General features: G+C 31.1%; 1 protein-coding gene across 3 annotated transcripts in view; it reads left to right on the forward strand.

Annotated features, from left to right (window-relative positions):
- Positions 1 to 26687, forward strand: part of RapGAP1 (Rap GTPase activating protein 1) — a 562680-nt gene that overhangs the window by 279290 nt on the left and 256703 nt on the right. Inside the window, exon 2 of one of the 3 annotated variants that reach the window (XM_088265107.1) lies at positions 19636 to 19929. The exons of the other annotated variants lie outside the window; for them this stretch is intronic. Coding sequence (XP_088121233.1) covers positions 19847 to 19929 — 83 coding nt within the window. The 5' untranslated portion in view covers positions 19636 to 19846. The remainder of the gene's footprint in view (positions 1 to 19635; positions 19930 to 26687) is intronic. 3 annotated transcript variants of the gene reach the window in all.

A 26687-nucleotide genomic window follows, 5' to 3' on the forward strand; every position in this document is an offset into this window, starting at 1 on the left:
TTTAACCCTTTTAAAATTGACATTCGAACTGTCATGTATTTCAATTATCATTAAATCATATCTGCCTTATTGAGAGGTCACATTCGATGTTGAGAAACTGAGTATGTGTTCGTTTGTAGGTACTAAATAATTCGTACCAAAATTAATTACTTTTACATTTGAACAAAATGCTTGATGCACTTTTTTATGCCAAGTCTTATTCGGTTTCAACTTTCGATCACATACGCATCGGAAATTCGAGTTACCGTTCATTCCTTCACTATCCACATGTCGGAGCCATTTGAACATGCCTTTCTTCCTTGTGTCGCATTTTATGGGATAACTCATAACCGCGAATTAAAATTCTATGCCTTAGTAAAGATTTACATACATTGTGTTCAGGGTTCAGTTTCTTAGCTAATTAATTAAATGGCATTTAATAAAAAACAAACAAACATTCGGAAAAAACAAACAAAAATTGATAAAATTAATTATTTAAATATAAAAATTAATACTTGCATTTAGAACATTTTTGAGCTTTTAATCATTGTAGTTTTCAAAACTAGTCGTATTTACATTAATAAACTAATAACATGTCTTATACAAGTGTTTTAAGTTTTAAAATGATATTTATTAATGGTACTGCATTTATATAATAAAACAACAACTATGCCGTTTTTTCCATTGGTATTTTATTTGACCAGTGACAACATCAGTGTAGTGTCATCAAACTGGTAGTGCCGACTCACGAATAGTCAAATAAAATAAAAGTGGAAAAAACAATACAGTTGTTGTTTTATTATGGATAATACAACTGTTTTATTTTTATACTTAAATAACATTATTTTATTAAATTAATGCCAAATGTAAATGATATGTGGTATTATATAATAAATGATTTCTTTTTGGACAAAATAGTAAGAAAAGTTAACTCGAGGATTAGCCTTCCTTTGGGTACAGCGTCAGATTGCCTGGTCAAATTTGTCGCATCTGGCACGGGCCAGTTAGGATCACACATAAATTGAACGTACTTTTCACTTATATATATCATAATGTCACTTCACAAAATTAATGCCAAATCTTATCATTTATATGTTATGTAGCCATATGTGGATAAAGACGAGTTTTTTTTTATGTTACGATGTTTTGTTTATTGTTTCAAAGGGTTATCCAACATTCTTTTTGTCGCACGAAGAGGCCATCTCGTTATTAGCCGCACAAATAACTCTTGAAGAATTCCTCATCGAACCTGAAACCAGTTTTAACTGTAAAGGCTGCAAAATATATATGTATTATAATTTTTATTTGGACCGCGGTCTTGACCTATGTCAAGCATTCCATCAAGTCGGTCATATACTCGTGTGTTACATGTGTGCACTATTTATGCCGGTCATAGCTCGTAGACATTTAATAATTTGGGAAGAGACGTTGAAAATCTATTCCAATTTTTGATGAACGTTCGGGAATAGGATCAATATAGTTACAGTTTCCAGAATGATCAATTTAATTTAATTTCTTTATACATGAAATAATTCTAAAAGACAATATTATTAAAATTAATTTTATTTTAAAATCAGAGCAGGTTATAAAGAATAGTTATTGGGGCCTAAAGCTTTAAGGGTGAGATCTCAAACGTAAAAATTCAGAACGCAACCGGCTGCACGAGAAGCCAGACGTGTTGCATTATAATTTTGTTTTCATTGTATTTATAGAAATTGTTTTTTTTTTTAAAGAATATACATACATATAAAGAAGATATATATTTTTTAACTCCTTACTTTCAATAACTCTATTCTTTTTAAATCGATATATTTATTACAAAGAAAAACTTATTTTTTCAATACAAAAACGGTGTTTTAAGCATAACATCAATATCTACGTTAAATATTACCTGGGTTTAAAGAAAATTAAATTGTGATTAATCGTATTTTGGGTCATAAACAGATATAACTATTTAAATATAATGAATATAGATATTCAAAAGAAAATTTAATACTATTACTAGATTTATATTATCCACTGACACTTCGTGATGGAATTGCATTTTTAATTTATTATTAGATTAAAACCAATATTTTTAGCTTTTCCACTTTTTTATTTGACCAGCGACCGGGTTTCGTCGTTACCGACATCATTCGACATACCGACCAGTCTGATGATGTCGGTAACGACGAAACCCGGTCGCTGGTCAAATAAAAAAGTGGAAAAGCTAAAAATATTGGTTTTAATCTAATAATAAACTATTACATAATTCAGAAAACTCACTTTCGAAAATGTTATCGTCTCTGTAAAATATCCTTTTATGCAGTTAGGATAGTTTTGCATTCAGGTAACGACTACTTTTTATGTCACTCTTCTCATACTGTCTATAAATAGATTTTCTTCAAACGAGTCACTTTGATGTTGGGTCCTTTTTTCCCGCTGATTCATGCGACATTATGTATTCTTGACGAGAAATTAATGTGAAATTACTCACTTCGGTCACATGACAAGAATCCCATTGAAGTTTGCTTTCAAAAGGTGTATTTTGTGGTGTTTATAAATAATATGATTAATCATTCTTAAAAACTCTGCAGGCCACAACCTTCAAATCAATATTAAAGTATCTCACGAAATGAACTCCGAAAAACATGTTATAAACCTGTATCTATTTCGTTTTTAAGTAATAACTATACAATACCTAGTTAAAATACAATTATTAAATTTTTAAATAAAATTAAAATACTATGTACCTACTAAGTTAACGTTGAAAAGTATGTAGGAAGGCATAAGATGTATAAAATTTGTTGAATTCAACTACATTGTTTGTATAAATATGTTTAATTCAATTATTTATTCATTTGGCATTAACGCTACGGAATAAAAATATGATTTAAAATATAAAAATTAACCACTTTTTGAGTTTCGAGAACTTACAGTTCTCAAAATTAGTCGTGTTAATTAGATTTAAGTTTTGTGCTGACATTTATTGGTTCAACTGCATTTTTATGTAATAAAACAACAACTATATGATTTATTCCACGTTAATTTTATTTGACCAGTTACCGAGTTTTGACGCTACCGATATCACCAGTCTGATGATGTCGGTAACGATGAAACCCGTTTACTGATCAGATAAATTAAAATTGTAAAAAACCGTATATTTGTTTTATTATATAGCCGTGTTAACACGAATAAACGCAGAAATATTATAGAAGTGTTATTTTTTTGTTTCAATATGTATTCTTTCTTTGAAGTTTTTTTTGTTGTAAAAAATCGTCCCTCAATTGAGATTGATTTATTTCTCTTGATTATTCATCTTCTTCCTAAATTCAATAGATCTCAAGTAATTTTATTTGTTTCAAAATACGACTAGGCTTTAAAGTTTATCAAACTGGCTTTAAAATGCAAAAAAATAAAGAAATAATTCTTCGCCCGTCGTGTTTTTCACCGTCGATAATAATACAATATCATGCTTTCGTACCATAAAATGATTTGGTTGTGATATATTGAATCGTGAGAAATAAGCTTTGTTTTATTTAAATATTGAATATAAAATACAAATTTGATTTAGCGATCATAAAATGACTTGTATTTCATGGCAGAAAGAAATATTAAATTGTTCTTCGAAATGTCACACAATAATCTATGGTTATTTGTGTCAATTTTTTTTTATAAAGTAAAATCATTCAAGACTTCTTTTCATAGTCTACAATACATTCCGGAACCAGGAATTGAGTAAAGATAATTTTAAAGCGCTCCATTAAGAAAAGACGCCTACTTGTAGGCATGTTTTGTGTTCGTTAGAGTTCTGCACGACATCTTTGTGTCTTGTATAAAACTTCACGATTTCCATTCACTTTCATTATTGCAGTTTAATGCAGAGCAATTCGATTGCTCACAGGCGAATTTTTAAAACAAGCTTGACTGTCAGAATAACGAAATACATACTTGCAAACGCATCCTTGTCTTGGCATTCGACAGTCGGCTATTGAGCTGTCATGTTCCATTTGTATCGCGTAATAACTGTCAATGTTCGATGTACTGAAAGAATAAAATGATATATTTACTTTATTTTTGACATCTCAACATAGATGAAGAAGAATATGGACGTATAGGCATTTTTTAAAAAGGAATAACCCACAAAGCGTCTATTTTAGATGCTTGTCTGCAGGTAGGATAGAAAGGATAGGGAAGGTAAATGTAAAAAATACATCACAAACACTCAGACCAGTTGAAAATAAATATTTCTTGAATTCATTTTGCAATTGGCGGGAATCGAACCCGCGATGCCAGTTACACAGTCGAGCGTCTACCCAACTACGCCACGGCGCCTGGCCCACAAATCTATATATATATATATATATATATATATATATATATATATATATATATATATATATATATATATATATATATATATATATACATATATATATATATATATATATATATATATATATATATATATTTATATACATATATATATATATATATATATATATATATATATATATATATATATATATATATATATATATATATATATATATATATATATATATACATATATATTTATATATATTTTTTTTAAATATACATATTCTAAGAAACAAAAAAAAACATTTTTTTTCAAAAGGTTGTGAAGTGACACCCGGCTCTCAGCGCAACCGGACGCTTACTGAATTTCGTTTATTGCGAGTAAGTTCTTTAGGTATCGTCGCTAATTACTTATTATCCAATGACGGTAATGTACAGATTTTTGTTTTGCCATTTTGTTTTAGAACCGCGGATATCATGTTTTATGATTTTGCTTGCCATGATAGGTCGTTCGGTTCAAATTGCATATAAATAATTTATTTATTGTAGGGTAGTCGCAGATAACTCTTCAAAACCAGTTATTCAAATATAATTTATAAGATAATATAACTACTTTGAAATTGTACGTCTTACGTTACGATTCCGACGAAAAAAATCGAAATGAAATAACGTGTGAATTATTTTCGGTAGTAGCTACCACACTTAAATACAGTATCAAGAATCGCCGTAGTGATTATGAAGAGAATAAATATTGTTGAACCGAATTCGAAGGCTGAATGGGTGTTATCTCTGACATATTCTAACAACATTTTCATTCTGTATATAAATATCAAATATAATTTAAATATTTCCTAAACAAAATAATAATAATGCTTGGCTACTTCAAACACGTTTACGGTATAAGTAATTTAAGGATATGAATGTTATTATGTAGGCAGGTTTGATACATATTTTACAAGGCAATTTTGATTGCTACTCGAACTTCATGTTAACCCTAGATAACTAAACTATATTTGTAGATACATAGTAACTAAGTATTCGTCAGGCGGACTACAAAATTAAAAACGTGAAAATTATCATAATTATTTATTAAAAATAGTTACTGGTTACATTACACATAGGACACCTCGTCGGATTGACGTGCTCTTTGTTACCTTGATCTTAATTTCAGAAAGGAAATGCAATCAGTTCTGCGTTTCTGGTTCTTGGATACAGGGGAAAATATGTTATGGGATACAGATGATGTAAGTGAAGAAGCTCAGTGTGAAGGATATAACGTTTATTTGGGAAAGTAAAAGGAAAAATAACAATCGTTATGGCACATAAGATTGCATACTCGTATTTATACAAACTGAAGTAATAAAAAAAAACCTACTAAACAACACAGGCAGAGAAAATGAAATGCCAAACTTATCTGTCTTTTAAAATAAAAAAAAATCATCGCCTCTTCCACATTTATGCATTTCTTCATATACCCGCCAATTATTCAGACTCCTGGAAGTATTTGAAATACTAATGTGTTTCGAGTCATTTATATGTTTTTTGTCATTTATATGTCACCTATAATATGAAAAATAGATCGCTTATTCCCTTTTTATTTTTTAATGATGGCTCGAATATAATAATACAGTAAGAATAAAAGAAGTGAGGACGTAATTTGATTTATATTGCTACATTCGGATTAAAGAAAAAATCACCGACGTCAATTTCGCAATTAAATATCTGGTTTATAGGTATTCAAATAATTTACAAAAATTGAGTAACGTGATGATAACTGCCAGTTTGTGGTACTTTTAGAAGCTGAGTTTTTTCGCATAGGAGTGTCGTCAGCAGTTGTTTTTTTACAAACTGATTTACCACCGGAATGTAAATTTGAACATTAAATACCGAGCATTAATGTACCATCTGTAGTTATGCAACAAGTAATGACAAAAATATGTAAATTAGAAAATCGTCCGATACAAAGTAGGTAGGTATTATCAACAATACATCGTGAAAAAACCAACTATGCACCGTGTTTTTTTATCAACCATTATGAAATATCTATTTCTACCATATTTTTTGTTTTAAAAATGTATAAAAAACTGTTACTGAAGAAAGTATCAAAGTTCTTATTTTTTGTGTAAAAAAAATTAAGGTATTAAGAAATTCCATTCCTTTATTAATACTTTTTTCAAGTCTTTGAATTACCAGGTTTTTTCTTGGAATACCAAATTTATGATAAACGATCTCTAATACGATTTATGTTACACGTATCAAACATGTAAATTAATTTTATTAAATAAATAAATAAAAAAATATGTATAAAAAAGCTATCTTCTACCTAATGAGTGCTTTGATTGGACTCCGAGTTGTGAGTTAAATTTATATCCCTGTGATTACGTTAATTTACATACGGAATTGGTAATAACTGAAGTTTAAGTATTTAATTTTTCATTCACATGCCCCCAAGTCATCAGTATAGGATTTTTTTGTTGTTATTATAAATGTATATGAACAATAAGATTTGTATTCCCCGCATTTTTTTAGGTACTAGGACATAATTTAACAGATCGAAATCTTAATAGAGTAATAATGCATGGATGCGATGAAAATTTTCTCATGTTTTGTTAATTATCTAAAATATCATATTTTCTTTTTACTAAACAGAAACTCTTATACTAGTATGTGAGGTCCGAATCCTGGATTATAATCACACACTTGAGAAACGCCAGAAAATACCATTTTCATTTTTATTATTTAAGCTTATAATTTGAACAGATAATTTATTCACAACATTTTGAGTGTGTCCAAATACTTGTTCACAAAATCTGGATTATCTCCAATTACAGGAGTTATTTTCATATTATTTTTTGACATCTCATCAAAGATGAAGAAGAATATGGAAGTCTGGGCATTTACGGGGCTGACGACCGTCATAGGCTGGTTTAAGTGATCACTTTACACACGTGTAACATTCACCAATTCTACCCATTATTGACAACCACACTACTCAAATTATTATTCTATTATTATTTTTCTATTATTATTTGAACTTGTTCTTGAAGGCTTTATTGACTTGCAATTTTTTTTAAATGTTACTATTTGATCATTATCAGGGTCTAGTTTTTAGACTACTATTTTATTATTTTAAAACTAGCTGCAGTCACAATTTTTAAAAATTGAATTAGGTAGTTTAAAGTTAATTAAGTAATAATATGTCATTTATTTTATAAAAATTAATGAAATAAATCGTATTTTTTTCAGTTTACCATTAGTTTCCGTATCAATGAGTTAAATGCCTGAAAACCACATGTATGTAATTTTTTTTGGATGATTTAAGGCCCAGTATTCGTTATGTCGCAACTTAATTTTCTCTAAATCCAGGTAACATTTTAGGTAATTGATTTATTTCTTAAAATACATTTTTTTGCAGTAAAAAAATAAATTTTTCTTCGAAATAATAAAATGGTTTCGAAAAGAAAAGAGTTCCTGAAGGGTAAGAAGTTTAAAAAAATCTACAAATATTCTAAGAAACAAAATAAATATCCCATATACATTCTTTTAAAAAAATCGGGCGTGCACGGACTTGTGACCTTTCCGGTGGTCTCCTGTGGAATAAATCGTGTGGTTGCGAATATCCCCTTAACCAATACTGGGCCTTAACGTTGTGGAATAACGTAATGTTTTTTTTACAGAATATAATACTATTATAATACCACTTTTTTGAGTTTTTCAATGGGTAACACGACTAGTTCGACAACTACAGATATTCTCAACAACACGTGAAAATGCAAACTATTTGTATTTTCCTCTGATGATGAGAACATCTGTAGTTCTCGAAACTAGCGGAATTCGGTATCGTCAAATTCAATTTTAGCCGTATTTTTTTCGCTACACTTGTATAATTCGCAAGTGAAATCCTCCTCAGCCGTATCGTCAGAGTAGAAATCCGTAGTTTCTAATAACAAAGCTTCCTCTTACCAAGGACGCAGATTGGATATGGTACGTGAATCAGTTCATTAAAAATTAAATTCACTTAACTAGACCGCTTTGAAGATATACATTTAGGCATGCTGGTTTAACTATTATTGTTCTTTGAATTAATTGCTTCTAAAATTATTTCGCACTAATGACTTTCGTATACAGTAAACCCCCTATAACGTTGAGATAGGTACCGCGTTATCGGAGGGAACGTTATAAGGGGTTAATGTTTGAAATATCTCAATGTTATAGGGGTGTTTACTGTACCTTAAAGTAATGTAAGTAATCAAGTTATAAAAAAATGTAAATAAAGAGATAATACAAAACGCCTTTGATGTATCGGCCTAATTATGTTTTTTTTTCAAATAATCGTGTTCAATGTGATGATACTCTAAAGCAAAGGTATTTATGAGGAGATGCATGAACGTAAAAGAGGCGAAGAATGTTTGCAAAAATAGAGTGGTGTTGCGTTCTGTTCTCTCTGCCTACCCCTGCAGTAAACGGCGTGATGGTAAATTAGTCATATAATGTAATAAACGTTATGCATTTTTATTGAAAAAGTGGTCAAAATTATAAATATTTGATTTATGATAGTGAACTCACATGTACTGTGTCACGAGTTTGATCAATATATCTAGGAGTATTATTTTTTAACATCACATCTAAGATGAAGAAGAATATGGAAGTCTGGGCATTTACGGGGCTGACGACCGTCATAGGCTGGTTTTAGTGATCACTTTACACACGTGTAACATTCACCAATTCTACCCATTATTGACAACCACACTTTTATTATTACTACCCATTATTATTGAGTAGTGTGGTTGTCAATAATGGGCAGAATTGGTGAATGTTACACGTGTGTAAAGTGATCACTAAAACCAGCCTATGACGGTCGTCAGCCCCGTAAATGCCCAGACTTCCATATTCTTCTTCATCTTTAATGAGATGTTAAAAAATAATATGAAAATAACTCCTGTAATTGGAGATAATCCAGATTTTGTGAACAAGTATTTGGACACACTCAAAATGTTGTAAATTTCTAGGAGTTATCAAAATTTTAGTAGCGAGGTTGTCAAATATTGTTAGAATCGGTGTATCACTTGTAAACCTGTAAACACTGAACAAGTGAAATCGTGAAATGTAGCCTAACACGAAAAATTTGTTTATCACGATTAGCGTTATTTTGTACAAAGATAAATGTTAAAAAAAGCCTGTAATCATGAATAAAAGAACAGATCATTCGGACAATTAAAAAGAGTATAACAATAAAATGGTCCATTGAATTGCTGAATCCGTTAAAAATTCGTAGAAAACGAGAATACCTTATTCCTGTCAATTTTAATAGGCAACCTACGATTTAAAAAAAAACTGTTGAATCAAATCATTCTATCGGATTAAAATGAACCATTTCACTTACTGTAAATTGTCAGATGATTTCCTAGTATTTTCAACTTTTTAATTCCCGACAAAACTGATGTTATTACGATCTTTATCTGGTTCTCGGAGAAACGTGATTCGCAGCAAAAAACTAGCGGCCTTCTTTTTTTTGACATCTCAATATAGACGAAGAAGAACATGGTATCTGGCCATACACGCGTGTAACATTCACCAATTCTACCCATTATTGACAACCACACCACTCAAATTCTTGGAAGTTCTATAAATAAGAACCAATTTTAAAACATTGTTCTTGAATCACTAGAACTTCACTAGAGGCATCTATTTGTGAGATCCCCATATTCATCGTTAACTAATTGAATTGAACCATAAATATAGTAATTTTGTTTAGAATTTGTTCTACTCGTGGGAAGCGCTAAGGTGTCAGGTAATTAATGTTATCTTCATTACATAGTTAAAGCGTTATCTTTTCACTGTAATACCAGCTCTAGACTTATTTTTTCACGTAATCACGATCAAGAATATCCAATTCTACAAAATTAATGCGTAGATAAATTTTGGAGGTCCTAACAATAGTTAAATTTCTAATATTGCACAAAAAATAATTTAAAAACAAATCTATTCTGTTTACTGTCTTCTTTCGAAAAATATTATTTAAAGTTTTGACTAAACGTGACCAATCCTGTATTAAACCAATATAAAATCATTAAATCGCACCAAAACGTAACAATTTTACAAGCTGGAATTCCTGATTACTTAAAATCATTTAAGTATAATGGAAATGAAACGTTTTGGTGAGGACCTCCACAATGAAAATAAAAAAAATACATTTTTAAAGTTTTTTGGTTGTTATTTTTACTGATATTTTTAAATAGTTTGCCCAATATGGTGACGATATTGAATATTCAAGCTTAGGCTATGATTTATAATTTAAGTCACGAAACATCCCCTCTTCAATACATCACGTCAGACTTAAGTCCAAGTTAGGAATGAGATTAGTCTCGGCATTGGAGTTTCTCAATGGTCACCAACTCGTGGCAGCGAATGAACCTGTCATTCTGATTTAGGGCTCCGACACCGGTACAAAATACAAAAAGTCTTCCTGGCAATTACCTCCCACCTCCGCCGAGGCATCTAATAACGGCGATGGCGATTGTTTGAGCCAATCGATTCGTCTCGCTCGTGACTCATGATAGAGCTATCTTCCGTCTCCTGTTAGTACAGAATGGCGCAAAATCAATCACTCTATCAAAAGACGTCATAATTTTTGCAAATGGGGTCGTACGTCAATAATATTTAACATTTTGAAAACTAAACACCTGCAGTATACAAACAGATCCAAGATGGCTCAAAATTAATCATCCAATTTTGTTTTTAAATGACTTTTTTACTAGATTAAAAAAATTTTTTTTGAATGATGAAAATCTTTATTTGGACAGTTGCAATTTTGTTAGTTAAGTGGAAAAGATAATATCCGTCATTTAAAGCTGTCCCACCGCATTCCCAGATCTGATACAGAAGCATCTAGGCTTCGTGACAGACTTACTCTTGCAAAGCATTAAAAAAAACTAAGTTGCGAAATTTATTAAACATGTGAAACAACGTAAAATTGTATCCCGATATCCGTCGTAAGTGTTGATACACATTTGTGCCCGTTTTACAATATGTTTGTATACTGCAGCTGTCTAGATCACAAGTGTCAAATTGACGTACAACGCCATTTGCGAAGATTATAACATCTTCCAATGGGGTGATTAATTTTGCGCCATCCTGTGGCCAGGAGTGAGAGAATCACCATAACTAGGCAATCCGTCGCTCCACTAATTCAGACCGGCAATCCGGAAGAGCGTAATATTGGATAACAAACCGTTTTGATACGCACGGAATCTGTGTTCCGATATCTATGTAGTTGTTCAATGGGGTATTACTATCGCCCCTTTTAAGCAAATCAACCGCGATAACAATATTTTTTAGCAAATCAACCAAGTCTGGAGTAAGGTCCTTATAATATTTTGCCTATACCCAAATTAACCAGCTGCCTGTATAAAAAAAACCCAGTCATGATCCAAAAATGAATGAACTGAAAAAATACTTATTTAAAGATTTTTTTGTAAGTGATTAGTTATATTTTCTCTATTTTTTCCTTTGAACATGCTTCTTACCTTATGTTTTTTTATATGCCTATTTACTGTACCTTCTATTGCTTTATATTTAAAATAAAAAAATTAAAATACTTTTGGGTTAAGAGACTGATTTTGGAGAGCTCATTATTCCCATTTTGGATATTCTAGAGTTTAAATACTCCTGACGATAGTCAACCTGTATAAGAGGAAAGCATATTAATTCGGTATCCATTTTGTGGTAGTCTCTATTCATTTTAAATTTAACTGTAAATTTAAATATTACTTTTTATTATTATCTATTGTGACATGCGTTTCGATGCATTATACATAATTATCACACACCGTATTTGAACACTGTGTTTGATAATGATGTTGAATGCTTTGAAACACGCCTCGCAATACATAGATTTTAATTAATTGTGGCATTTACCAAATAAATGTGTTATTTAAAATGAAGAATAAATAAATACGTTCTGGTTCTTTGCCAATTATTTATTCTTGATTGTGTTATGATTTTATGTATTTTGATGTACTGGATTCTTTCAATGTTTTTAACTAAATGATCGGAGTGCGATTAGCTTCGTGGTTTGAGTTCATCTTTTAATAACTTACAAGTATGTCTCCCATCACCGGAAAAAATACAAACCAGTTTAGCACATGTCATTCAACAGTTATTACGTGAAAATATTGACTATGATTAAGATGATCTGACTGTCATCCATTTGAAATATTTACCTTTAGAATATCCTCTCATGCTGCTCAGACACCGATATATGACATTACGTGAGCACATGTCACAACCAGACGACCACACACGTAACATGTTTAATGCACCTAGATAGAAGTCTCTAACTTGACACGAAGGAAGCTCATTGTAACAATTAATATCACGGGTATAATCCATATACGGAGTCATATAATTATCTGTTACCTTTGCATCTCTTCCAGGGAACAAACTTCATTACAGGTTGCATATGGAATGACAACTCGCATTGTTCGAATTATTCTTAGGAAATTGATATTTTATTCAACAGAATATGCTTGCATTGTGCAAACTAAGAGGAAAACAAAATATAATGATGTTAATTAATAGTAATGTAAAACGATGGTAAATAATCCAATTTGGTGTCTTCCTACACCCAGGTAAGCATTTTTTGTGCTTAAATGGAATGCACCCCTGATGGACCATGAATTAAAACAAAAATAAAGAATTAAGTTTATCTAGCGTCTAAGTAATTAAAATTTACTATTTGAAGAAGAAAACTCTTTAAATTGGTAACAGTTTCCTTATAGGGATTTATTCGTTACATTTTGTCGGTTTTATATTTCTTTCATATTAAGTTTTTGAAGTCAATATCTTAGTAGCTAGAAGTACGCATTGCTCAACCGAATTTGTTAAATGACCAAATTGATTTAAAATTTCTTTAAAAGTCGTTATTTAATTTGGTGTTTATGGTGTAATTCGTTCGCCCATCACTGGTTTGTAATGGGACGTCAGTTTCGCCTTTAAAATAATTTAACGACAAAAACAATGTTTGATGAGCTGGTGGGTTTAATTATGTACGGCACTGAATGCAGTTTTGGTCAAAATTAATTTATCAAATATATTATTTATAGTAGAAATTTTGAATGTAGTAGGATCTTATTTGGGAAACAATAATCGAAATGACGTTTCAGATTGGATTTATTTCAAAATATTTCATTTCGAACTCACATGAAAATTATATTTTTTGTTGTTATTTGATGATAACTTTTACTTGCATTGACGATATTTTCTCTTTTTGCATTTAAATAAATTGTTTTTTCGTGGGATGTTTACTGCCGGAGAGCGTTATAAAACTTTATTTTCCTATTAAGGAGATTATCTCTGTCTTTATTACGCAGATTTATGAAATACCTAGTATCTACTTAACCATGTATCCGTTTCGGAACCTTGTTGAATAATATTTAATCGCGAATCGCATCGATGGTATCTCCAGAATAACACAAATGTTACAAGAATTGCCAACATTGGAACTGCACGTTTGTATAACGATCGCAATAGTTTTTGTGCGGATTTCATTGTTATTACGATTTGCACTTAATTTTTAGTCAATACGAGTCGAGTAATTGGTATATCTATGTTGAAACGCATTTACTGCATACCTTGAGATAAGATCGAGGAACGCGTATATTGGTACGGGGAGCGAGATATGATGAGAATACTAATTAATTGTCATAGTGTGTACTTATGTATGTTTGCTAAGAGAAATCGAAGACAAATGGAGGAGAAAATTTCATGATTGATGGGGAATTGTTCATAATCTCACTTAAACAGAGAAACTTACTGACTGTATATTTTATTATTTGCCTCGGCATGCAGTTGGGCATTGTTAGAAGTACGCCGGGAAAGCAACGTAATGAGTTTGCCTATTTCACTGAAGCTCTGTTAATATGACTGCAAGTTATAAAGATAAATGGTGTTTTTTGACGACTTGACGTTTCGCCACGAACTCTTCCCTCGTGATTCTCTAACAAAAGAAATTCCGAAGGGTTAGATAGCTGCGTGACGCTACTATTAACTCAAGTTCTGAGCCATTATTATATTTGTTCCCTCAACTGTTGCACAAACCTGACTGGAATCGCAATCCCTGATACTGAAACAATAAACATTAATTTTTTTTTCTTCGATTTTATGTTCTTCTAGCTAGAGGCTATTTACTCCTGACTTTTATTAGTTTCCGATTGCACTGTAGCCGATTCCTGTATTCGGGGTAATGTTTGGGTAGGTAATAGTCACCGTTTTCATTATATATTTGTAGCGTTTGTTATTTAGAAATTTCTACAGCATTGTGTCACGCACGACACGTTTGAATCGTTTCGTTTTATCAATTTGGTAAAACGAAGCAACTTCCTGAACCTAATCCGTACAATTCAAGCGATAACAATTTGGCAATCTTCCGTATCTGTGTACTTAGGTACTTAGGCTACAAATTTTTGGCATTTCTTCCATACGAAATATATGAAAATTATTTTACTGACGTTAAGCCAAAGATTTTAAATAAAATTGTCATTTTGTAATACAATTCTATAATGCATACATATAATATTTTTACGTGACTTTACCAAAAATATAATGGAGAATTTTGGGCGTGTTTTCTTGCACTAAATTTGTATTCATTACGTGAGAATGAGATTTACTCATGTTTAAATCGTATTTTAATATTACCTCACTTCAATTGGTTCTAATAACTAAGAATTGAGACCTATATACTTGATGATAGAAATAAAAAAAACACTTAGATGAAATTTTATAATCAGCCTTTTTCTTATATACTTAACTATGGTTCATTTCGTAGTTCTTTTTGCCTTCCTGAATCTTTTCCGCAGTCTGTTTCCGCTGGTCACGAGGTCATTACTATTGGATCTGCTCGCTACCCTCTCGGTATCCTAGCATCCTGGTACCTCGCTATCCCGATATTGATTTGTGCCTCACGCATTCGAGAGTGTTTGTAATGAATTTATCGCCACTTTCGTCGTGGGTCACGTTCTTATTCTCACTACCTGTCGTTATTTCTGCCTTCCTAATACAAGTAACCTTTAACACCCCGTAGTTCAATACGGACCGTGCTACTTTTCGAAAAATATTATATTAAAATGGTCACGTTGGTCATGCTCACAATTTGCGTGATGATATTTCGGATATTTAATTATAAATATTAATACACCTGCTGGATAACTTTTCACCTGGACTTGCTAACGATGCACACTGAAGATACCAATAACTCGTATAAGTACGTAGTAATAAATTGTCGATAGTACCTTTATAGAGAAAAAGTACATTTTTTACAAATTAACGCTACTCGTGATGCCGGTTCTGTATATGGGAAAAATCTTGATAACCTCAAAAATTCTCCACATCTGTACTTTGATTCTCGGCTTAGCACCTTTGAATAATATGTTATGAATGACGTTCTAGGTTAAAATTCTTGCTGGGTCATCGTCAAAATTGTTATGTTTTAACTACAATACTTATTTGTTGTTATTACGGAGTTGCTCCTAATGCACGTGCGTTTATATAATTTTCTATAAATAATTCATACTAACATGCTTTATACACTACAATAAAGTATAAAAATGTATAAGAAATTATATATTTTTTTTATATGAAAAGATGACACTTTTCAAATTATTTTTTAACATCTCATCAAAGATGAAGAAGAATATAGAAGTCTGGGCATTTACGGGGCTGACGACCGTCATAGGCTGGTTTTTTCTTCATCTTAGATGAGATGTTAAAAATAATATGAAAATAACTCCTGTAATTGGAGATAATCCAGATTTTGTGAACAAGTATTTGGACACACTCAAAATGTTTTAGACACTTTTCAACATTAAACTTTTCAATTTTTAAACTTTTAAATGTAGTATAAAACTGTTTTATTGAAACTTTTTGTTACAGATTAAAAATGTACTATTTTTTTTTATGAGGCGTTAAATAAATTTGAAAAATCGTAATCTTCTGTAGAAACCCGTTTTTCCTTATTGTATGCAGTAACGTTTTATATCCCAATTTTCGTTCGAGCGGGATAAATTAACAGGATTTGGCACATGCATTTAATTGCCGTAATTATTTCGTAGCCCGAGGAAAGATACCTATGGTAAATGCAAGTACAATTGCAGTTGCATACCTCATGCTGCTAACTGCAGTTAAATCAGTCAACTTTTTTATTCTCCCAATAATTCACCGAGTGTTTCTCATGGGGTAGTGACTCGCAATATGCGTTCTTTACAAAAACAAATTTATTATATTTCTGTACTTTTATTATTATTTTATTGATAGTGAGGGGCGCATGAATTGTCGGTATAAATATAACATTTTTACTACTATTATAATACATATAGGCATAATAGATTTTGCACACATATGGATATAGGTGTATGCATTTTATAGGTATATGATTTTATCGTCCGCCTCCGTAGTGTAATGGTCAGCACGCTCGGCTACCGTTCTGGAGGACCCGGGTTCGATTCCCAGGGGGGGTAAGAATAAATGTGAGTGATTTTTTCACTGTAATATTTATTCAATATTACCCTGGACTGGTACTTGAAGCGGAGGGCTGATCACCTTTCCTTCATGTGTAAACGATCAAGATAATACTGCGTTTATATGACGCAGTGCCCTATGCACCATTGGGGTGCGGATAAGGGTTTTATTATTATTATTATGATTTTATAATTATAAATATCCATCAGGTTTGAGATATTTCCATCTGAAGCTTTGATGCTATATTATTTTATAAAAATATTTGCTTGTGACAAAAATTATCACATGAAAAAGATATCTTTTAATTGCGCTAAACGGAAAATCACTTTATGTTTATAAATAAACCCTCAAGTTTGATGATTCGGTAATATTTTTTTTTATTTGTAAATAAATTTAATCATCTTCTTATACTAAATTTAATTTTAAAATTATGTAATTAAAGATTCATAATTCTTTTACATCCGAGCGACTTATTTTGTAATAAAACGTGACAATTTTATCTTCATAAAAATATGAAACATACGGACACTATAGATTGTTTTGCATTTAAAATTCATATATTCATGTAAGTGTTCAGAAACACATCTATTTTAGCGTTAATGGAAAATAATTTGTCAACTTTTTTTCTCAACTTTGCCACGGTTGTCACATTCTAAATTTCCAAAATTTCTTATGATATTTGTATTGCCCTCAAAACTAAATTCTATTGAGACATTTTCTAGCAGGATGACTTCATAGTGACGTGACTTCTATATTCCATCTCTTTGACTCTTTAGAAATTCACGTGGCGTGGAATTTATCACAACAAAACGTCGTTGGTGTAAAAAACATTAAAAATGAATAGACATTGAGGGTTATTTCAGAAATATCGTTTTATGTACTCGTATGTACTTATTTCTAAGTAAGTATGAGCAGCAGTAAAAATACGAGTTGATCTTCCTCAAAACGACTTGAGACTGGATGTACTAAATCAATTCGACAGTAACTACAGAATTAATTTAATTTCATAACCACTGCTCAGTTTTCTCTAAGTATCTATTTATTATAATATTATTTTAGTGTTATCAACCGTCTTATTAAATATAATTTATGTACCACTTACTAATACTATATATTATGAAATATCTCAACGGTATTTATATTTGGGTTAAAATCAATAAAATGGGTACCGTATTCGACAGTACTTACGTTTTATTATTTTCGATGTATGTATTGTTATTTATTTGCATTTAAATCTGAAATTTGTATGCCTTATTAAAAAGACTGTTAAAGAGTTCAAACGTCATAAAATTTGCACTGATTTTCTGTCAGAAATTTTTAGGCTGATATATGTATGTACAAGTCAAATAAGGAATATATTCATGGAGAAAATATACATGAATTTGTGAAAAGTCACTTTGTTTTTCAGTGATTAGTCAGTAGTTTTTTATAAACTTAAACTAAACAAAATATTTAGATTTCAAATTAAAATTTTACTTTGTAAATACCACTATTCATAAAAATCTATTTTGACACGTGTTCCGATGCATTCCGCATTATTTTCATGCATCGTATGCTGTTTAAAAATTATAATGAACTCATCGATTCACGTATTCGATTTGAACAAATAGTAGTATTTATCAAGTGAAATTTAAATTAAAAATTGATAGATATTACCACAAGTGCCTACTGAATCAATAAATGTAAGAAATGAAGAAGAGTATGGAATTCAAGGTATTTACAGGGCTTACGACCGTCATAGGCTTGGTTCTTCAGTCTTCCATATTCTTCATCATCTGTGTTGAGATGTCAAAAAATCGTGTAAAAAATAACTCCTAATTGGAGATAATCCAGATTTGGAGACACTCAAAATGTTTTATATGAATGTAAGGTTAAGAAATCAATAAAAAAGTCTATTATATGTATTTTAAGGACATCTAACAGATGTTCTTATACAGGCGTATAATTTAAGCTCAGGCTTCGAGCGATTTCGGTCGATAATTGCATTTTGCATTCCACTGCATGATGTCCCTCGAGAGACCAGTGGTTGCACAGTGCGATAGAAACTATTTCCCAGCGCAATAAGTGAGCAATGCGTACTATTTATGATAATTCGAAGAAGAACTGTTACATTTCCATTTCAAAGCAGAGCTTGATAATACTTCAATACCGTAATCGAAATTGTTATTGATATGCATTCTGGAAACCGGTCAGAGAATACATTTACTCATTTTAGTATACACTTCGTACAAATGTGTACTACCTAAAATTACATTATTATATCCAACGTAATATATTATATTCCGTCATACACTTTTCCTTCGATATTTTATTAAAACATTTTTTTAAACTGTTAACTTATAGAATTTGTTGAAGTTGATATCAAATCTCTTTACATTTTTTTGACATCTTAACACAGATGAAGAAAAATATGGGAGTCTGGGCATTCACAGGGCTTACGACCTATCATAAACCTATCTATGTTGAGAAGTCAAGAAATGTAAAAAATAACTTATAGGTGCAGATAATCCAGATTCGAGAACAAGTATAATACACTCAAAATATCGCAAATGAAATCTCTTTCATAAAAAATCTTAACATAAGAAAATATGTCGGTATTCGCAATTATTATTTCAAAACGAGCTGTATCAAGCCGCGCATTGATGTGGCTCAATCTGGTTAAATTAAAAATATAGAAAATAGAAAGCACACAACAATAATATATTTAATTTCAAAACGTTAGTGAAGCAATGAATATTGTCAAATATAAAAAAAATGGGCATAATTTTAAAAAATGTAGTCATTCTAGTAAACATTAATGGTTCTCGTATAAATTTTCAAACGAATTTTCTCACTCATTTTCAGATTTAATCGTTTAAAAACTGAATTAAAACAAAGACAAACCTATACTACATACATATACATGTTGACTTACTCATAATGGAAAGTGCACCGACTGTTGAATGCTAGTGCTTTATAAAATTGATATGAAGAAATCTGTGAAAACTCTTTGGAAAGAAGTGTTCTGCTCACTCGTTCCGGAAGTGTAGCATCGCCCATCTCCAAGGATCGCAAGATGAAATACTTCTCGTCGGGAGGAGGCGGAAAGGAGACATACGCACTTATTACTGCAAGAAAACGATACATGAAGAAGCTGCTGTATGTATACCCCCTTTTCATCATTAAAAAAGGTTTTTTATGTGTCTTACTGATTAATTTTATTATTTCCAGGATTATGATATTTAGTAATTTATTTTGTCATTTACCGTAAAACATCTTAAGGATGCTCTCCTAAAAAAATTGTCATATCTCATGTCTACATTCCTAACTTTATAAAAACAAATTGTCATCTCAACATAGATGTAGAAGAATGTGGAAGTCTGGGCATTTACGGGGCATACGATCGCCATAGTCTGGTTTAAGTGATCACTTTACATACGAGTAACATTCACGAACTCTACCCATGATTGACAACCACACTACTCAAATTCTAGTAAGTGCCATGTACATAATTCAATTTCGAAACATAGTGCTTTAATCACTAGAACTTCACTAGAGATAAAGAAGCATTTTATTGAGCAGAAACTCTTTAATTTGTACGTGAGGTCCGAATTCCGGATTATAATCACATACATGAGAAACGCTAGAAAATATCCATTTCGTTTTATTATTTTAGCTGAATCCAGATTTTCGAACAAGTATTTGGACACACTCAAAATGTTGTAACTTTGTACAACATACTTAATAACCCTTTTCATGGTTTTTGTAAGGAATGTGGGTACGATGGTGACACATTGGTGACAACAATATAGCCACAATCGTGTGACTACCCGCATTCTAGATTTGTCTCACCAGTCACTCACTAGTTAGAACTGATCATCTTTCACTACCTTAGTAGGTACACAGTTAACCTTTAAAAAAATGTAGTCGAATGTAAAATTACAAGTCCCACACCGATAGTAACAAATATATATTAAAAATAATTAAATCGCGATTATCTTAATAAAATTTTATGTACATATTTAATTACCGAGTTTAATAGTTTTTTAAGAGCTTTAATGAAATTATGTAAAAATTAAATAATCACGCATAATTATTAGATTTTCAGATAACTGTCTTACCCCCTTCAACGTTCTCATAGCATTAGTATTATTTGATTTATTTAATATTTTTTCCTAGAATTTTTAATGTGTGGATATTAATATTTACCAAGCATAGGCGCCTTCATTTTTATTCACTATTTTTGGATAAATTTATTCCTAATTTGAGAAAAACCAGTTTCGCTAGCCTTATCTAAGGCAGCGCTGACTCCAATAAAAACTGCTACTAAATTTACAATTATTTATGTAAATTAATTCATCGTAGGTCTGATAATATTCATGACATATCGTTGCTATCCTGACTTACTGTCTTATCTGCGTTTTCACCATTTTTTCTTAAGAACTTTTTTTTTGTGTTTGTTCATATTTTCGTTAATTTCTAATCTGAAATTATTTGAAATGTAAACTGACACCATCAGACTGGTGTGAGGCTTGACAAAATTCTATTTTATATATAAATTATATATTTTTAAGGCAGGAGTTGTTGGTTGCTGGACGAATAAAATTCAAGTGGAAAAAATTACATAGTTGTTATTTTATTCTTTAAAATGCAGTTCCACCAAGAATTGTCAGTACAAAACTTTAATCTAGTAAATAAAACTGTTAAATTCCTCAATAATGTCAGATAGGACAGTTAGTCAAGAGATTGACGATATGACCGATTCCACATATACCATAGGGTATCTATCTACGTAAAAAATACCAAATAATATGCCTACATTCATTTTGTCAATGAATAATATTAGCGTTTACATCCGCGCGTATCACAATATTTTGAAATTAAATGTTTAAATTTCTTTAAGTAGACTTATAATTATGTATGAGAAGTATTTAATTCAACAAATTGTTAAATTTATTCCTTTTTTATATATAATTTAGTGATCGGCGGGATATTGATAAAAGTTTTCGTGGTGTAATATCTACAGAAATTATAGACCGTTGAAAATCTGTCTTGAATAAAGTATTTGTAAAAACGATTTGTTGCTATTATTTCCACACGATATTATCATATTATTATAAAATATTCACCGTTATTTTTTTAGTTTTATTATAGAATGTATACAATTATTTTATATTATCTGTGAAATGACAAAATAACGTTAGTTTAAAAAAATATGGCAAAATAAAAATATCTTCTTCTTTTTCTTGGTGTAGGCCTTGTGGCCTGTTTTTAAGAGGGATTAACCTCCTGCGATGTCGATTCCCAGCTATCGATCCATCTCATTGATGGTCTCCTCGGGAGTCGTCTACCATGGGGTTGGCCGTACAGTGCGATGTGGGGGAGTCTAGATGGTTTCATTCTCCTCACTTGCGCATACCATTATCTCCTTCGTTGCCTTCCCCACCTAACGACATCTACGATCTCGCATATTTCCCTGATACTGGCGTTTCTTATTCTATATCGAAGACTCTTGCCTAATATGCTTCTTAGAGTCTTCATATCTGACACTCTAAGCGCGTTTTTTGTGCCAACGGTGTCCGCTCTACTTTCGATCCCATACGTCATGATGGGTCGGACACAAGTTTAGTAAATCTTGATTTTGCTACCGATCTTCATCTCAGGATTTTTCCAATAAAAATGTAATGTCTCTTTATTAAGTCAAAACGAATGTGAGGTAAATCGTATGACAGAATTAAAAATGAAGATAATAGATAGGAATGTAAGGCTGATTTTGAAGGGATAATTGAAAAGTTTAAGAAAATTTCTTTAATGTTGTGTGGACATGCGGAGCGAATGGATAACGAGAGAATGACTAAGAAAGTAATTTTTTAAATGTATACGGAAGAACAGAAGGAGGCCTGCCAAAAAAGACTTGGCATGATAAGATCAATCAGAACCTAAAATCTGTTGGGTGAAAAGTGTACGTAATTAAAGGGCATGTATGGAGGTGAAAGAAGCTAGGAGTGTATGTCAGGACCTAAGGGTGTGGCGTTCCATCCTCTCTGCCTACCCCTGCAACGAAACGGCATATTGGTATAAGTAGTAGTAGTAGTATATATTATGGTGAGAACGGCATAGACTTTCAAGATTGCAGAAATATAGTGATTTAACGAAAAATACATCTGTTTTTTTTACCTTAAAAAAAAAATCATTCTGTACATAATACCTATTTGTTTGCACACACTTCTTTCATTGGAATTCTGTTAATATCTTATCATATTCTAGTATTTGTGCAAAATTTCTCGAATCTTTTTCCAATTCTCGTTATATGTTATCTTATTTGTTTTTAATTTCGCCGTATTCGATTAGCTGTTTGTAAATGCTGCGGGCTATAGTAAGAATACACATACTAATATAAGAGTTTCTGCTTAATAAAAAGCTTAATAAAAGGCTTAATAAAAGGCTATAGTAAGAATACACATACTAATATAAGAGTTTCTGCTTAATAAAAAGCTTCTTTACATCTCACCAATAGATGTCTCTAGTGAAGTTCTAGTGATTCATGAACAAGGTTTCTAAATTGGTTCATATATATAGAACTTCCAAGAATTTTAGTAGTGTGGTTGTCAATAATGGGTAGAATTGGTGAATGTTACACGTGTGTAAAGTGATCACTTGAACAAGCCTATGACGGTCGTAAGCCCCGTAAATGCCCAGACTTCCATATTCTTCTTCATCTTTGATGAGATGTCAAAAAATAATATGAATTTATTTTTGTTATCTGCCAGAATAAACTACACTCAATCTAATAAACTTTGCATTTGGTTTTATTTGCTGTTCTTGTTAAAGTTCATCTATTGAAGATGCGGCCGGACAAAGCCCTCTCATTCCAAGCATTCATAAGAACATTTAAATAGACTTTCGATATGATATTCCTAAACATAGCTTGTATTGCAACTACTCTACTTATACTATATAGAGCACACGTGTCACATAAGTTCATATAAACGATTTAGCTACCATCAGGGGAGGTATTACAAATGCGATTACATCGTAGTATAGAGATTTTATTAAAACGTTAAGGCTGAGACCGCGAACGCTCAAACTAGAAGTCTCTCTGTGATATTTTTTTTTGTTGAATATATATTGGGATTTGACTTTTTTTTAGAATATGTATTGAATAAATACTTTTTTATCATTTAACCTCCTAACCTTTCAATAAATATTTACTTATCAAAACTATGTATTTATTTCGAAGAAAAGCTTTTTTTTCAATACAAAAACGGTCTTTTAAGAAAGAAGAAACAAATACGTCAAATATTACCTGCGTTTAGTAGCGATTTATCGTATATTTGGCCTTAAAATCAATGTAGTGTTCTTATAAATATATTTTTAAAGGGTGCAGGGTAAGAATCATTTGTATCTAATACTGACAAAAGTCAGTATTAGATTTTTTTTAAATATATTTCAAATCCATTTTTTTCAACGCTTTTTTTGTAGTGACGTGCGCGACATAGCCGAAAATCTGAATCTGGATACGTAAAGGTTAATGCTGCTTTTATTTATTCATTAAAATGTGACTTATTCTTTATAGATGGTTACATATTTTACACAATCTGATTTTTCCACCTATAAATGGAAGTGATCGTTACGTGTAAGTATTTCTGGATGATAAAAATATCACGGTGATGGTTTAAGAATTTATATCAATGCTATATTGAGAGACAAACTTTTTTGTCGTTTGCTGCGAACATATTGTATATGTGTTTAAAATATTATCAGTCATTGTTACAGCCAATAAAAAGGCGCTTACATACATTATACACTTTATATATTTATTTTAACTTTTAATATATTTAGTTCAGATTCTCGTTTAATCAAAATAATAAAATATCGTCTGGTTATGATGATTTGGACATGTGGGACGAATGAGTGAAGAAAAAAGAGTAAAACAAAACTCCGAAATGAACGACCCGGTAAAAATAAAAACTGTTTGATGTAGGTACCTAAAAATTAAATTTTTAAAACAAATGCAGTTTTCACAAGATTTTTGGTGTATCCAATCGTCATATAATTCACACGTCCTTTCATGTTAGTTATCGGCAGCATTTACAGTTGGTTTGAGTAAGATTTTTATTAATCAAAGACCTTATTTAAAAAAAATATTTTTAGTGATGTATGCATCCATGAGTACATTCATCAAATATTGACTGTTAAAATGCTTATATACTTAATCTTTATTGTACAAATGTGTTTATTATGTATAAAATATATATTCATAACTGGAAAACGGAGGTAGGTAGATTTGAAATAGATCACATCATACGGCCATGTCTAACTTAATCCCATGACATAGACATTTAACTGTTCATATTATTTAATGAAAATATATTTTAAAATGTGCCCTCGGCACACAAGTCCCAATAAGAGCATATGATTCTAAATTGTAATTATGTGTAAAATGAAACATAAATCAATAAAATACATCAATTCTTTATGCAATTGTATTCTGCATAATGCATCATGTAAGAATTTCATCTGTTTATTCCATCGGCGGAATGAAGAAGTATGTTCTGTACAATAATTACGATGTGCTTGTGTCTATCATAGACATGGCAAAAAGTGTTTTGATATGGATTGTTGGTTTATCATTCGTGCCAAGTAACTCGGCGATATTATTCTCTCTGAAGTGTAACACGAACGCAAACAAGATGGCATTCAGAGCTAAGTCCCGGAGGATGTCGGGTATAAATTATGGCGCCTCTAGAATTCCACAGATACCAATAATACAACTATTGAAGAAATATGTGTGTGGGAAAATTTATCTATGAAATATTATTGCAGTAATATTTCATACCCTGCTTAGAAAAAAACTATTTCTACAAATAGCGTTATTGTTTTCTATGCATTTTTACTTAAAAGATATATCGCTCACTCCTTTCGCTCAAACATATCGCTCACTCCTCTCAAGAACGTCTTAAATAAAATAAAAACTTGATTTTTCAGGAGAACGTTCTTAAAGTTTAAAAATATAATAAAATGTATTAAAAATAAATGTCAAGCCACTTATTGAACTTTTTACCGTGCAACATATCATTTTAGGTAAAACCTGACGGTTTTTTCTCAATTTGAAAAACATTTAGTATGTTTAAAAAAATAATTAAACAATACCTTTCTTCAAAATGCAAAAACAACACTTTCTGTCCTGTAGTGGGTAAATATTAAGTTAAAAATATGCCACTTTTGCTGGGATATGGTACATTTTCTGGGCATTCCGAAAACATGCACAACTGAAAAGTGACGATTTTTTATTTAAGACGTTCTTGAAAGGAGTGAGCGATATGTGTACAGTGTGGACTGTATTTTTTTCTTATGAATGAAAGATGGAAATACAATATTTTTCCTCATTTTCATTCGTCAGTTTATTTGTGGTAAAATTTAACCGTTTTTATTTTATGTTTTGCTTGGTAAATACCGTGTTTCAAAATGATGCGAATGCATCGAAACAATACATTTTAACAAATAGTGATATTTACTAAGTTAAACATAATTAAAAATATTTTTCGTTTTATACTAACATTTCTTGGTGGGTCTGCATTTTATATGATAATGGGAATCAATAGGTGGCAGAGTGGTCGTCGAACCCAGTGCCTTTTACTTACCACGGGACCACAACCAGACTATGATTCAACTTTGTATCTAGATGGAATATCGAATTATGTAATAAAAATTGCCATCAGACCTTAGCTAGTTAGAGCGACTGGTAATACGCACTTTCCTTATACAGTATTAACCATAATGCGAGTAGGTAATTATTTACTGTCTGCAAATATTAAGTAATGACAATCTCACTTTTGTGTCGTACCCAAAGAGCCGCAGGGAATGGCAAAGGTCTCTATTACACTATTCTGGCACTTAATCATACTCTTCTTTAG

The sequence above is a fragment of the Brachycentrus maculatus genome, unplaced genomic scaffold (assembly GCF_059751285.1).
Source record: "Brachycentrus maculatus isolate JH-2025_06_01 unplaced genomic scaffold, ASM5975128v1 h1tg000003l, whole genome shotgun sequence".
NCBI classification, from domain to species: domain Eukaryota; kingdom Metazoa; phylum Arthropoda; class Insecta; order Trichoptera; family Brachycentridae; genus Brachycentrus; species Brachycentrus maculatus.